Below are 15,117 nucleotides of genomic sequence, written 5' to 3'. Positions count from 1 at the left end.
AACAAAGAGTGAAAAATTGAAGGGGGTCTGAATACTTTCCGTACCCACTGTATATATATATATATATATTAGGGGTGTAAATCGGATGGTCCGTCACGATACGATACGATATAGATTCTCATACCTAGCGATACGATATTTGCAGATACGTCAAAAAATTCTACGATACGATTTCGATACGATTCGATACAGGAGAATATTGATCGATATATCAATACTATTACATTATATACCCATTTTAAACAACCATCTACATTTTTATTAACTCACAAATGCAACCAAAACATATAACATGAACATTTATCTTAAATTTCCACATCCTGTTCCTCATTTGGGACATTCACAACAAAAAATAGGCCTACACTTTTTTTTAAATAATAAAGAAAAATAAATAATTGAAAAAACAAATTTAAGTCACACACAAGATCAGTAATCTTAAGATATGACAACAGTCAAGACAGTCTTTCAGGTTTCTGTGCTAAAATATGCAATGTGTAAAATAATGTAAATCCTCGTTAGGAAACAACACAAACGAGGTACTCCAGTTGTAGAAAAAAATACATTCATGTAGAAAAAAAATACAAAAAATAAAAAATAAAGCTGTTAAAACTTTATTTGATATTTTTTGGTTGCTACTATGGGCTCAGTGCTAAAAACCTTTTTCTTTGTTTTTTACAGATAACCAAATTACAAGCAATAGCGGAAAATAAATGCAATATAACAAAAACACAAATTAAATAAACAGTGCTTTTCAGGTTTTTCAGGTAGATCTAATATAAATTTTCAGGTACAGAAATGTAATAATCAAATGTAAAATAACACTGCATAGTCTTCACTGTATAGATTAAATATAGATTAATCCTGTTCAGTCAAAATCGGTGAGATTTTTTTTTCTTTGACAGAAGTTTTCTTTTAGTCTGCTTTCACTTTAAGTAACGCATGGATACATTATACTGATACACATGCGACAATTCTGTCAACTATCCCGAGCGTCTTTTACGCTCGCCCGTCAGACAATCTTATCGTCCCGACACGTGAGTTTGAACGAGAATGCACGCGTTGGCGGTAATGCATAGACAGACATTGGTGAAAATGTGACAAAAAAGCAAATAAAAGTAAATTCAAGTTATATGTTTTTATAGGCATTTTTATAAAGTTATATTTTGATTATATTATTTATGTTTTTTTAACTGTGATTTGCATGAATTCAAGAATTTCTCATTGCATTTTCACAATTTCCAATTTCTCAAATATCATATTTTAATTTTTTGTACAAACAAACAATAAATAAAGTATTATAGATTATTTATAGATAATATTATAAAATATAGTATTTATACATCATGGTAGTATTTGTTTATGCTGTTTTTTAGTATGTATGCATGTACTGTATGTATGTATTTATGTATAAATAAATAAATAAATAAATAAATAAAGCTTAAAAATCATGTGATTTTGTGGTGAAATGGAACCTGGACATTTTCATATCATGGGTTTTTTTTGGGGGGGTTTGTTTTTACATTTGTACGTATAGACAACATTACGAATGAATGATCACTTTTATGCCTCCATGAACATGGGAATAATGCGGTCTACTCCAGTTTTCTTTTCAGATGAAGCAATTTACGTAACATGGCCACAACACTGAGCTAATTTAATAACATGCATGTTATTATGATACATTAATAACACATGGGGAGTGTCTCGTCGTCTGGTCCCACTGGAGCTCTGTTCATTCAGCCCTTGAAGAAGTTCACACGGAGGTTCAGTCAGGCTGTGACTGACAGGTCTCGAACCCTGAAACGCTTCCCCTTGATTACAGATTCAGCAGGGCCCAAAAGGAAGAGCACAGGGGTCTAAAGTGTCATCCTCCCATTAAGCTGGGCTTGTGTAACCATAATGGCCACAAAATAGCAACGAGAACCCACTCTCATGCATATGGAAATGAACGGCCATTCATTCATACATCAGCGATGCAGGCCGACTCCATCTGAAACGCATTAGTATTCGACGAATTGCTACGCAGAAGTGAACTACAGCCGATCTGACTGCAGTTCTGTCATTTCCGCCGTTTGTTTTGTCATCGTTTAAATGGCTGCTGAAGCATCAGCCCATCTTCTGACTTTGATTGTAGCATTAGGATCAGCAAAGCAATCTGTTAAGCCTATTAACAATAATAAAGGAGGGTTTTTTCTGTAAAATTATTTACTTTTTGACAAATCATTAGATGTTCGACTATCACTGTTCTTTTTGTTTTGTTGTTTTATGATTATTATTATTACGGCCTACACACGATCTGTTCTATTTGCCTGCACCTTTGCAAGCTCATTAGTCAGGGTAGTATTTTGATTGAAGTTATTATTGCTTTTCTTTTGTAGCAGCACCGTAGATATTAACACTGAACCGTGTTGTATGAGTAGACAAAGCCTCCACAGTCAGTGCAGTGGATTACTGTCACTACGGAGGTATAGGGAAGACGAGGCGGCCCATAATTCCTATAGAAAGATAGACAAACACACAGCCGCCAACCAACAACTTTTCCCGTGGAGGCCTTTTGTCTTCCCCCTGTTCCTTTCTACCCCAGTGCCCTGTCAAAACCCATAAGAGCGCTGACCCAACCAGAGCCAAAGTGTGAAACCGACACCGAATCAGACCGGGATCCTTGCTTTAAAGCATCATTTTCAATTTAAGCTTCTCTTGTTAGATATTTCAAAGCTTATTAATTAGACATGACAATTGCAAATTCAGCAATGCATTTAAGTACATGCAAGTAGAAAAACATGCAAGCTCCTAGTAGAAAAACAGTAATTGGGATTTAATAAATTCATAACATTTCTAAACTGATGGATTATGTCATTGTTTTTACAACTGTCATTATATTATACCATGACTTGATTATGAAGAGGAAATAATAACAACAACAACAACAACGATTGTTATTATATATTTATTCAAATTTATTTTATATAGTGGTTTCTTGTTGCTGTTGTTGTGATACATTTATGGAAGCACTGAATGCTCCCCGGCTATACATGCCATGGCAGTGTATTTTCTGAAGTAAAATCTTTATCAAATAGCCATTCTTTGCGTTTGAAAAAAGCCAGCCCATTACCTCACGACTGCTTTTGTTGGCCCTTTACAAGAGCGAACAAAAACTGTTATTCAGGAGAAGGCTTTAGATTTTTTATTGTTGGTGGAGCTCTCAGTGTTATTGTATTAAAAAGAGCCATCTGTGCCAGAAACAATGGCTTCAAATTATCTCTTGAATACGCAGTGAAAAAATATAAAGCTTTCTCCTTTCTCATTATGTTTGGTGGGGGGGTATTGTAGACTTGCTATAAGTGACTTTTGTTGTTCTTGATGCATTCTTCTTCTTTTTCAATCGGCCCCTTTTCAGATGGTGTGGAGCTGTAGAGGGACTGAGGCGGGTGAGAGCAGCCGCGCAGCGAGCACTCTGAGCGGGCACACGGAGCGAGTGGACGCTGATGGATCATGAGAGCGGCCGCCGGAGGAGAGCGCAGCCGGGAAGAGCGCCTGTTCGCCGGGCGCGCATGTGAGGATCCTCCCGGGAGGCAGACGGAACTAAGTAACTCTTAAATGTAAGTAACTCTGGTGTGTGATGCTCGGCGTCTGTGCGTGTCTGTCTGCTGGGACAGGATATTAATTAGAGATTTAAATAACGAGTTGCATGTTTGTTATTTTAAAATATTGGTGGTTGATTAATATGCATTTTTAGGAAGCTGCGTTATTTATTCAAGCTATTTTTGTTTGCTTGTTTTATATATTATACGTGTACAGTAGATGTCTACTTGTTGACAGTTCGCGGCTGTCTGGAAAACTTTGGGGGGGAGGGAACAAACGTTTGATTTTCAAGTGTTTTTAATTGCTTTTAATCTTTAAAACGTAAGTTATAATAAAGTACAATTAACACACAAATGTGTGCTTGTTATCTGCAAAATTGAGACATTGGATTTTTTTAGTCAATACTTAAATTAATTCTAAAGATGATTGTGATAAACTGTCATGTCAGGTTTCAAATGAGGTCAAACTGGTTATGTAGCTACTGATGAATTGCAAAATAAATTTTTTTTGTTTGTTTTAATGTTTAATTTTGTTGATTTTGCCCGCCGTTGTTTCTGAAATATTTTATAAGCACCTATATAAACTGGATACCGTTATCAAGCTGATATATTAAGCAGTGTTATTTGTCATATTTTGATCTGCAGTCAGCGCGGCCCCTAGTGGAGAAAACTCTCTCTCTCTCCTGTTTCTGTTTCTCGCTCTTCCCCCTCTAATGCCTACTAATTTGTAGCTCCTAATTTTAGGGCTTAATGCTTGAATAATTCTAACTCTCACTTCAAAGAATGTTTTATGCAATTGTTGTGTTCGTGTCTGTGTATATTTGTTGGCATGCACTGAATTTGTTGTGAGATATCGAACGCACACATAAAAACACTAACGAATGAAACATTTGTAGTTATTTTCGTTTATTCATTTAGATCATATGCTTTAATTTAGATATGTATTATTAGGGAGAAATTTCGAGGAAAAAACATGCAAACGATTTTTGTACGGTTTCAAATAACGGTTCTCATAATGTTGCGATTAATTTTACTTAGCCTACATGTTTGTTTTTACGTATTATTTATATTTATCATCATTTATTAGTTTTTTATGTTTATTCATTTTCAGTTGTCAGGCAATTCGTTATTTCTAAAACACCAGTCCTAGTCAAAACATGTATTTTGAGTTTAATATTAAGAAACTTGTTTTTTTTTTCACAAGCTGCTAACTATTATTTAGAACTGCGACAATTAACAATTCAGCCAAAACAGGAGCCGCTCTGGGATGTTAGAGATTCCCCGCTGTTCTACACATCTCCATAAGCAGATTAAGGCACACTCACATGCAGATAGAGAGAGAGCAGTTTAGAGTTGCATTAGAATGGCGCATGCTGCAGTGCCATCGTGTTCAAATGCGCACGTTGTTAGGCGCTTAATAGAACTTTAAAATGACGATGAGACTATTTATGCAGACATGCATCCTTGAAAAAAAAAAAAAGTCTAAATATTTAAAATAAGCAATAGCCTTATATCTTATTTTCTGTTTGCATTTTAGAATTAATTTTGTATAGGCTATGTTAACAATTTATAACACTTTATGATTTTGTTTTATATAGCTATAAAACAAATGTATTAAGCGACCCTGCCTAAATGTGGTGGGAAATACTTTAAAGCAGCAGGCTTTTCTTATATTAATATCACCACAAGAGGACGCTGTTGAAACACAATAAGATCTGCTTTCGTGCATTGTAGAACAAAAATGATCCGACGTGTTTTTCCTGACATTAAGCCTGTTTGTAGGCTATATTAGTTCCACTTCTTTCGTCTCGTCGCTTGATTGTCAACTTCTGCAGAAGAATGATCAACTTTAAATCGTAACTCTTTAGGAAAAGATCTGCTTGCCAGAAATGGAACTGCGTGATTTATAACAGCCTATTTGTTTTTAACAATTGGATTTCATTCAATTGCATGATTATAAGGCTGTTATTTTGAAGAAGGCTGTGCTGAATAAATCCTGTCCCTCTTGTCAGTCTTCATGGAGTGAATTCTAATAACACAAATCCTTAGATCTCAGATGGTCAGTGTAGTCAGCTTTTGTGCTGCTTTTGTTCACAGTGATGTAATGACAAGAGCCGAAACAAACCTACCTATTTGTGATGATTGACGGCTCTTCATTTTCTAATTCACATTCAACTTGAGCCCGTTGAAGTGTAGTTCATAAACAGAGAAATCCTGCCACACATTCTGGATATTGCTTCAAGAAATAAGAAATAAAATAATACTTTTTAAAATAAGTTGTAGTACGCATACGAGCCATTGTTTATTACATGTGTTAACATATGCTAATGATACAAATAACAAGCGCGAAATGAATAACTTGAATAACATAAATAAATATAATTGTAGGCTACATTTGTATTCAACACACTTCCGTAGGCCTAAACGTTTCATTCACGAGAAATATTGAAACAAAAGCTTGTGATGCTACAATACATTACATGATGAACTGTTAGGCTACTAAAAATGTGTTTTAAAATTATTTTCGATATTTTAACACACAGTTAAATTAGAAGTTAACTTTAAAAAGCAAAGCGACTAATCCAAAAGCTGGATAGGCCTACAGCAAAAGCAGAAAACAGAAATGTATTCCAATGTTCGATTTTAGAATCCTAAAATCACATGTCCTAGTTTGATTAGAGAGTCATTTGAGAGAAATATTCTCACTTTAGTAAGTTCTTGCTCTGCTAACACACACACACACACGCATACACACTCACAGTGTTCATTGGTGGAGAAGTGCTGCCTGTGGCTCGCGCTGCGCTGCTGACCGCCCGTAACCCCGCCCCTTTATGCAAATCAAAGAGACACACAGTCTTGGCTGAGGGAGCAGACGCGCTCTGATTGGTCAGCGACAAATCCATTTATATTCGCTGACAGTCGCTCTATGAATGGTTGTCTATTAACTTGTTCAAAAAGTATCAGGAGTTGACAAGGGCTCTGGCGAGGAGGGAAACCGAGTTTGTGTTGATTCTTCAAGACTAAGAAAAGAAGTTTGTGGGCACAACAGGACCTAAGAGCGCTTACCTCCTCAGCAAAGTTACCAGAACTGCTAAGGTAACTTCGCCAGCCTCCACTCTGGACTTTTGGCGTGTTTTTCTATTTACTTCTGGTGGGGAAGACTTTCACAAAATCGCTTTAAATGTATAGCATGATGGAAACCGAGCTGAAACCCCCGGCGCCTCAGCCGAACACGGGGGGCACGGGGAACACCAACTCTTCGGGAAACAACCAGAAAAACAGCCCGGACCGGGTCAAGAGACCCATGAACGCCTTCATGGTGTGGTCGCGGGGCCAGAGGAGGAAAATGGCACAGGAGAACCCCAAAATGCACAATTCGGAAATAAGCAAGCGACTCGGGGCCGAGTGGAAACTTCTGTCCGAGAGCGAGAAGCGGCCGTTCATCGACGAAGCCAAGCGCCTTCGGGCTCTCCACATGAAGGAACACCCGGATTACAAATACAGACCCCGGAGGAAAACCAAGACCCTCATGAAGAAGGACAAGTACACCCTGCCGGGCGGACTTCTGGCGCCGGGCGGCAACGGCATGGGCGCCGGTGTGGGTGTAGGGGCCGGGTTGGGCGCTGGGGTCAACCAGAGGATGGACAGTTATGCCCACATGAACGGCTGGACCAACGGAGGCTACGGCATGATGCAGGAGCAGCTGGGTTACCCGCAGCACCCGGGACTGAACGCGCACAACACGGCGCAGATGCAGCCCATGCACCGCTACGACATGAGTGCGCTCCAGTACAACTCCATGACCACCTCGCAGACCTACATGAACGGATCGCCCACCTACAGCATGTCCTATTCACAGCAAAGCACGCCGGGAATGACGCTGGGCTCCATGGGCTCGGTGGTCAAGTCTGAGTCCAGCTCGAGTCCGCCGGTGGTCACGTCGTCCTCTCACTCCCGCGCCGGACAGTGTCAAACGGGGGACCTGCGGGACATGATCAGTATGTACCTGCCCGGGGCGGAGGTCCAGGATCAGAGTGCCCAGAGCAGACTGCACATGTCCCAACACTACCAGAGCGCACCTGTGCCCGGCACGACGATTAACGGCACGATTCCCTTATCGCATATGTAAATGAACTTTTCTACACTTCTTTGGACTATTTTTGTACAGAACACTTTGGGGAGGGAAAAGTTGTATAGAGCTCAAGGAAAGAACACAAACGTTTGCTTTCTATTTAAAAATGGAACGGTAGGAACTCCACAGTTTTTCGTTCTGTTGTTCTTTTTTTCTTTTCTGTTCTGTTCTGTTCTGTTCTTTTTATTATTCCAGAAGGTGTATGAGATTTGGAAAGCTGAAACGGGGGAGATTGAATCAAATGTTTTATTATTGCAATCGACTTTTGTACAGTATTTATCAAAGACACATGATAACAACCAGATGTAATGTTTGTAAACAGCGGGAAGTTACATTTTTTATAAAAGGCAAAATGATGGCACAACTGATGTTTACTTCAGTATATGCTTCAATATTCTTCTGCAAACGCTAAAATGAAAGAACGGGATAAAAAAAATTCTCAATGAAGGTGCATAGTAATAATAAACCGTTATTATTATTATAGTAGGCTATTGTTATTATTATTAAGCTCTAACTGAGAGAACAAACAGAGGCACTCTCGCAGGTTAGGTTATTTTATTTGATTCTTTTCGGTCTCACTCATCTGTTAGGTATATGAAGTTTGTGTTCTTTATTTTCTCATGGTTTGTAAATTTCTGTACATTTTCTGTGATATTTTAAGTTTTTATTTTAAAAACTTTCATTTTTCGTAGTTGTAAAATGTGGCCTGTACGCAGCTGCCAACGCTCCATGTATATACTTTAACTAATAACATCATTATAACAGTTACAATCTGAGTTTTTTTTCAATATGCAGTTTGAAATGAATAAATTTTTGAAATTTGGATATTTGAAATTGTTTCTGGTTTTGATTTTATTTTAACATTTTGGGTTGCTATATGAATCTGATGTTTGGTTTCCTTCTCTAATAATCCAATTTATACATTCCAAATTAATTGTCATTTTGACGGGTTAATATGCATTTACAATCTCTAACTCAAACACAATTTTAGCACAAATTTTACATAAACAGTGCATTATTGCATTAATTTGTCGGAATAAGATGACACACAGAAACATGGGTGCAGCTCTTCTAAAGTAAGTATATTGGAACTGCATGTGCAGAACTGCATTATGACAGTGTGTTTGATTCAAACAAATTAAATGTTAGATGTTATTTCAATTTAGTAATCATTAAGTTAACACCGTTTCTATTTTTTAGTGGAAACGAGGACTGTGAGCGACACCACAGCGTGTAAGTTTCTTGCCTGTAAATCTCTGCTCTGCTCGGGGAGATAAAACGGCCCAAATGAAATGAAGACGCACGTCAAGGTAGTCACTTCAACTTCTCATTAGCTATTTTTATATGAGTGCAAGCATTTAATGCACATTCTTTTATTTATTTATTTTTATTTTTCTGTGCGTGCAGATTTTTTTAAAGCTGAATATTCATTTAAAAAAATAGATATATTTAGAGTAGCTGTTTTAAATTTTCTGTCATTTAATAGCAACTAATAGGCCTATTATTATAAAATAATAAATAACATTTACCTCGTTATATTTTAGCCTGTAAATAATACGCATGATATTATAGCTTATAATTTTATAATATTGTATATTTAAAATATATTCTCAAATGTTAACATACATTAGATACATATTGATTTTTTTATGTTTTTAAATAAAATAAAAAACGCTTGCAGTATGACAGGGTCAGTCACTCGAGTCGCTGAAAATTACATTTGGTGTTATGCAGAATGAAAAACAAATAACAGTAAAATATTAAGCGTTATGCACTTCACAGGCCCACATGCTTTGCGTTTACATTAACATTAATGTATTAAAATACTGGTTTAGTGCTGGACACAGTTAGAGCCGTATGCTGCTGCTGTTTTTCCGTACTGTTGTCAGCCAGTGTCGCTCACTTGAAATCAAGCTGAAGATAAGATTATGGAGGTGAAGTGTGTGGATGTATGGAGTTTAAAGGCTGAAGTGTGTTGGAATATTTTGCTGCTCTGTGGTGGTAGATTAGTGCTGTTTCTTGCCAAGGCGCTGAGGCATCTATTACAGCGGGTCTCGGGGGAGAAGAGCTCACATTAAGCGCTAAATGAATATTTGACGAGGGCTCATTCCAACAAACCTGTCCCTGCCGGACTCTCAAAGGGTCAGGGAGCACTGCTTGAATCCATTATTTATACAAGCGGAGGAATTGGTTGTAATGGCCGAATCTGTTTGATAAAGTGGGAATTTAAGTCTGGATGTGAGTGGACTGAATACGCATCTTCGGAGCGTTCCTTGTTGAAGTATATTAATAGCGCAGTAGGCTATCTAAAGAAAGTGTTTGCTGAAATGTTCGTTCGGTTGAGGTTTGAGGTTCGTTACACCTGGACTTTCAAAAAAGAGTTATTGTGTAACCCCCCAAATTAGCTATATTTCACGCCAGAAGGATTGTGCTATTGCAGAACCATAATCTGCCGCTATCTAGTAATTTTCCTAAGAGTGACATCTGAAAAATAGGCCTACTGATTTACAAAAAAAAATGTATCGTAGACTTTTGATACTAGACATATGCACTCATGCACTGAATAACATTTGGCGCGTTGGGGGGAGGGATGTAATTAACTGCTGCGGTTTTTTGGCTTAAGTTGATACCTAATATAAGACTTCGAATGACACGAATTATTAATGACATTACCGAAATCATCAGATTTTAAGCATTTTGAGGTCTTTTATGAAAATACTTTTTTGAGGTGTTCATGAGAAGCTTGATTTAGCTGCCATGTATGTGGGTTGCATGGTTGTATAAAGAATCGGCACAAAAACCTTTTTTCGTTTAGAATTAGAAAGTAATGGGACGTGTTTTTGTTGAATTGCACGTTTATATATGTATATGGGATGGCCTGACCCGCGGAAACTGATGTTGTAGAGCAGCAGATATCTGTGGAGCAACAGGTGGTAAGCACTGGAGGACTTTACTCCAAACTCTCGTGTTTAACCCACCGGAGAGGAACCTTTCCACAAGAAACTGAATAAAATGAGATCTTCAGCCTGAGTTTATGGCTGAAATCTGATTTCATCTCAGTTGACAGTAACATGGACTTTTTAATAGCCTACTTAGAAAGAGTTTTTCCATTTAGGCCTCAAAGAGCGCCAAACTAACTCATCCTTCAAAATGCAATTCATAATAATGTGGCTCGGCAAAACAAGTCTTGCCGATGCCAATTTCATTATGATATTGAGGATTATAGATATGTGGGCGTTTGACCAATGGAAACAGTCAAAGAATTTACCTACAAACAACGACTATACTGCCTAATAACTAGAACAATACAAATTATAAATGTGGTTATAGTATTGTATATATTGGTTACCGTTATGTTGCATTATCATATAAGCTTATTAAACATTTATTGATTTTATTAAAATGTAACATCACCTAATCTTCATAAAAGTTGTCATTAATTCTATGAGGCCTATTATTATCATCATGTGCGCAAATTATTATTAAAGATTATTTTTCATGTTATACTAATTTTAATTCTATAAAGAATATAATGTAATATATGAACTAATTATACAGTGAACATCAATGCGTAGCGTGTGTGTCCTTGTGTTTGTAATTTGCTGTCTGCTGGCGCTGATAGTAAATGGGTGGAGAAAGGCGCAAACTATTTGGAGAAAGTAATAAGTTGTTTCTTGTTGCGGTTTTTGCGGGAGGGGGCCAGTGATGGAGGGGGACCGAGCATTGTGAGATGGGCTGAATTGAGAACTGTCAGAGATGTCTCTCATTGGGTGAATGACCCAGTGCAGGTGCAGGGAAACAGGGGGATGGGGGTCTCAATAAGACCACACACTGTCAGCCAGCACCACATCAGTCCCGCTCCTCGGCCGGCCCGAACTGAGCCTGACAAAAGGCTACCTCTGGTTTGATGTATTGCATTTATTTTCTGGAGTCCAACAAGTGCGATTATATGACTAGTGTGAATGTAGGCTTCTTTTTTTTTTTTGACGCCATTGCTTGTTCGTGTTGATTTAATAAATTATGTTAAATCGAAGCATTTTAACAACTCTGCAGCAACCAAGATATAACTAAAATCGTTGTATTTCATATAGCTATTGTTTGTGTGTGCGCGCGTGTCTATTGTTTAGGGATTAAAATAAAACTCTTGTTTACTATCACTGTACAGTCTGTCATAATTCTACCCAAGATCCCGTGGAAGGCTTTGGCACTCAACTCCAATTCAACCAAATTCTGACAACTGCTTGTCATCATAGTTACTTTTTAGTAAGATCCTTCTTGTTTGCCAACGTAAGACTTGCTTTCTCTCAATAATGTTCATGAAAGAACACTCTTTATCCTATAGCATACTGTACAAAGATATTAGTAATGTGCACACACCTTTTTTCATTGTTTGCATGCAATTATATGTTCATATATGTAATTGTTTGTATTGTCTGGTGCTTGTTTATACATCAGCTGCTTTGCTTTGCTACATTTTTCAAACACGGAAAATGATTTTTAATGGCGTCTTAAACGTACACTATTTGTTTTGTTACAAAATTTGAGCTGATTAATGGCAGGATAACCGTGGATAACTGGTCCTTTTTCTAGACATCAGTGTAAACCATCATCTTTTTATTAATAACTCTGAATTGGATCCCACAGATATAAAGAATAATGCAGGCCAGATCTTTAGAGTGTGCAAATAGAGTTTTAAAACGTTTTTATATGACCAGTGTCTCAATTAAGCTTGCATTTGGGCACTTGTTCTTATTTGTTATTATCTTGGTCACCTATATGCGAGACTCAACAAACATTAAAATTCAACAATTCGGAGCTGTTATAATTCACTAATTCGTGTGCGCTTTTCTAATCGCCGATAACGGATCGGACAATACAGATCAATATGTTTAAGCAGCTCACATCTGTCAGTCCGCAACACAGCGTTTCTGTCCTGTATCATTATGCGGAGCAACAAGTTTGACCATATGCAAAGCTGAGGTGCGAGTATTTCATCCCATGCGAGGAACAATCTCTGCTTTTATTCAGCAGATCAGTCACAGCAATGCGGATCCAGTGCGCTTTTAATGCACCACTGAGTCTCATAGACTGAGATAGACGGGGGATGGGGATTTTTATACACTGCACTCATTTTGAGATGGAGGAAATTGTTTGTTCAAAATATATTTAAATAAAAAAGTAATTACTAATTTTGATTCATTTATGCGTGTCTTATTAAAATCGCATAGGCTATACAATTCTAAATAGCGCTTTTCGTTCGTTCGGATTTAAAACATTTACACGATTTAGAACTACTTTATTGTTTTTGTTCGGAGCGCAAAAGCGATTAGGCTATATACAACACGCTAAATTTAAAAAAGGGAAATTACTTCTGGTTAAAATGGTTTGGAAAGATTTTCAAAGCTCAGAAAAAAAATTGTCTAGCGAAAATAACGCTTGATTTCAAATTTTAGAATGCACTGCCGTCATGTTTTAATGTAAATGATATGCGGATCGCACAGCGACTTTAAGCGCCGCAAGGAAGTGGAAAGGAAACACATTAACTGCCTTTCTTTAAGTATTTATTCAGTCCTCATCAAACACAATAACCTTGTGTTTCCCATTTCCTAGGAAATGCCATCAGGTGAATGTGTGTATCTATGACGCACTTTTTGCATGGATGATCTTCAGCATGTGAAATCATTTTTTTTTGCTGGTTTCCCAGCATTAGGTTTGGGGGCTGTTGGGAGGTTGTCATTAGCTGACCCTCACAAACAGCAGAGCATTGTTCTCCTCATTCCGCCAATTTCAAGCTTCACTTGTACGTAGCATATATGTTGATTAATGACACTAAAAGCAACTGGGTCATCCTACTTAAAAAGATCATATTCATCGTCAGCTACACTATTTAAATCTGGTATTTGTTGACAAAGTTAGCCTCGATTTTGACAGAATTGTAAGAAGCTGAAGATATTGAGGATCTGAAGTGGAGTGACGAAATCATGGATTGGACAAGGAAAGGAAATGTTTTGGGAATATTCCCAGAGCTCATTTCTCTTCTCAGTTTTGGATCAACCAGCCGTATGTGTGCTTTCAGAAGAAAGGGTTTGTCTGGACGCTGAATGGGCCCCTCAACCGGCCCATTATGTTTCTCTGGTCACCCCCGTGTCATCTGAATGGAACGCGTGGGCTTGTTGACAACTAATTTTCTCAAAATGTTCACATCTTTGTGGCTCTTCCTGCCCTTAAGGTATCTACATGCCGTGGACTCCCAAGACTTTCACTTTTAATTCGAGCCGCTAAATCGAATAGGCTGCGCATTCGATTCGAATTCATAATTAGGGTTTTATCAAGAACACATTATTTAAGTATCTCATTGTTTGAACGTTGTCACTAAAACACATAATTTTAAACGTTATATTTCAATGCTGATAGAATTAGCTATTTGATAGCGATCCCACCGTTTAGTTTTAAATAAAGTTAAGAAGAAATCGAAAAGGACGTTTTGGACGTAGTGCATTCTTAATTTTTCCGTTTTAATTGGTTGTTAGTTTTAATCTTAATATGCATGGAATGAGCCAAAGCTCTCAAATGTGTCTATATGATGCCAATACAGATCTAAAAAAAACAAATAAAAATCGACGCTTCGATTTTAGGTCACCCCATACCTATCTTGCATGAGTCTAGTTAATTCTCAAGTGTGGTTAGTGGGTCTAAATCTTTGAATGCCCCTGTGCTCTCGTCTGATACCCTGCTGGAATATAACGTTTTTTTCTTCTTCTTTCATTCAGACTCAAAGAGCTACTCGAGCGTTCCCTGTAAGTGACGGAATGTAATGCTTTAAACAGGACACACGTTTGGAGCAAACAAAAGCACTGCGACCAAAGGACACTTCCAAATTATGCATATTATTATTTTTTAGCGCATGCTTTCGTTCATTTCGAACATCATAAAACGAATACACGTGATCAGAGTTGCCTGGAACACAGCATACTGCATATTGGTCAATGACAATTAAGGTTGTCCGAGATTATAAAAAAGACAAATACATTGTTAAAAGAGGTTTAAACGATGTTCTAAAACAATTGTGATTTTAATGGATGTAAAAATGTCAAGTGGTGTAACCATCAAGCAAAATGAGCTATCCTAACTAAAATTGCTTTGCACTATGAATATACGTGAACGTACAAGACCTGACAATTATTTCCAAATGCTGTTTTAAAAAATATATATATATATATATTTGAATAGGATGTGATGCGTTTGTTTTACTCTGACAAGAGCGATAATAAAATGGCTTCTTGTATGTTGGTTATAGCACAATAAATGATTCCAATAATCCAAATGATGATTATGATCCAAAATAATCCAATAATCAAAATTGATTCACTGTTTTTGTTTTAATTTTATATAACACTTTGCTCT

The 15,117-nt window shown here is 37.3% G+C and overlaps 1 protein-coding gene across 6 annotated transcripts in view; it reads left to right on the top strand.

Moving 5' to 3' along the window:
* The window catches only part of LOC107655276 (transcription factor Sox-2-like), a 61,063-nt gene that overhangs the window by 21,339 nt on the left and 24,607 nt on the right, over window positions 1–15,117 (top strand). For 3 of the 6 annotated variants that reach the window (XR_001630418.1, XR_001630416.1, XR_001630417.1), the window contains exon 2: window positions 3,398–3,599. Coding sequence is in view for 2 of the 6 variants with exons in the window: in XM_016442722.1 (XP_016298208.1) it covers window positions 6,763–7,710 (948 nt within the window). In the remaining 4 variants the exon portion in view is untranslated. Of the gene's footprint in view, window positions 1–3,397; window positions 3,600–6,342; window positions 8,359–8,913; window positions 9,024–15,117 lie in introns of those variants that run through there. The other 3 variants (XM_016442722.1, XM_016442723.1, XR_001630415.1) reach the window with 2 other exon arrangements.

This window comes from Sinocyclocheilus anshuiensis, unplaced genomic scaffold (genome assembly GCF_001515605.1).
Source record: "Sinocyclocheilus anshuiensis isolate Anshui unplaced genomic scaffold, SAMN03320099.WGS_v1.1 scaffold988, whole genome shotgun sequence".
NCBI classification, from domain to species: Eukaryota; Metazoa; Chordata; class Actinopteri; order Cypriniformes; family Cyprinidae; genus Sinocyclocheilus; species Sinocyclocheilus anshuiensis.
The sequence above is the reverse complement of the archived record's forward strand: the minus strand, read 5'-3'. Positions and strand labels throughout refer to the sequence as shown.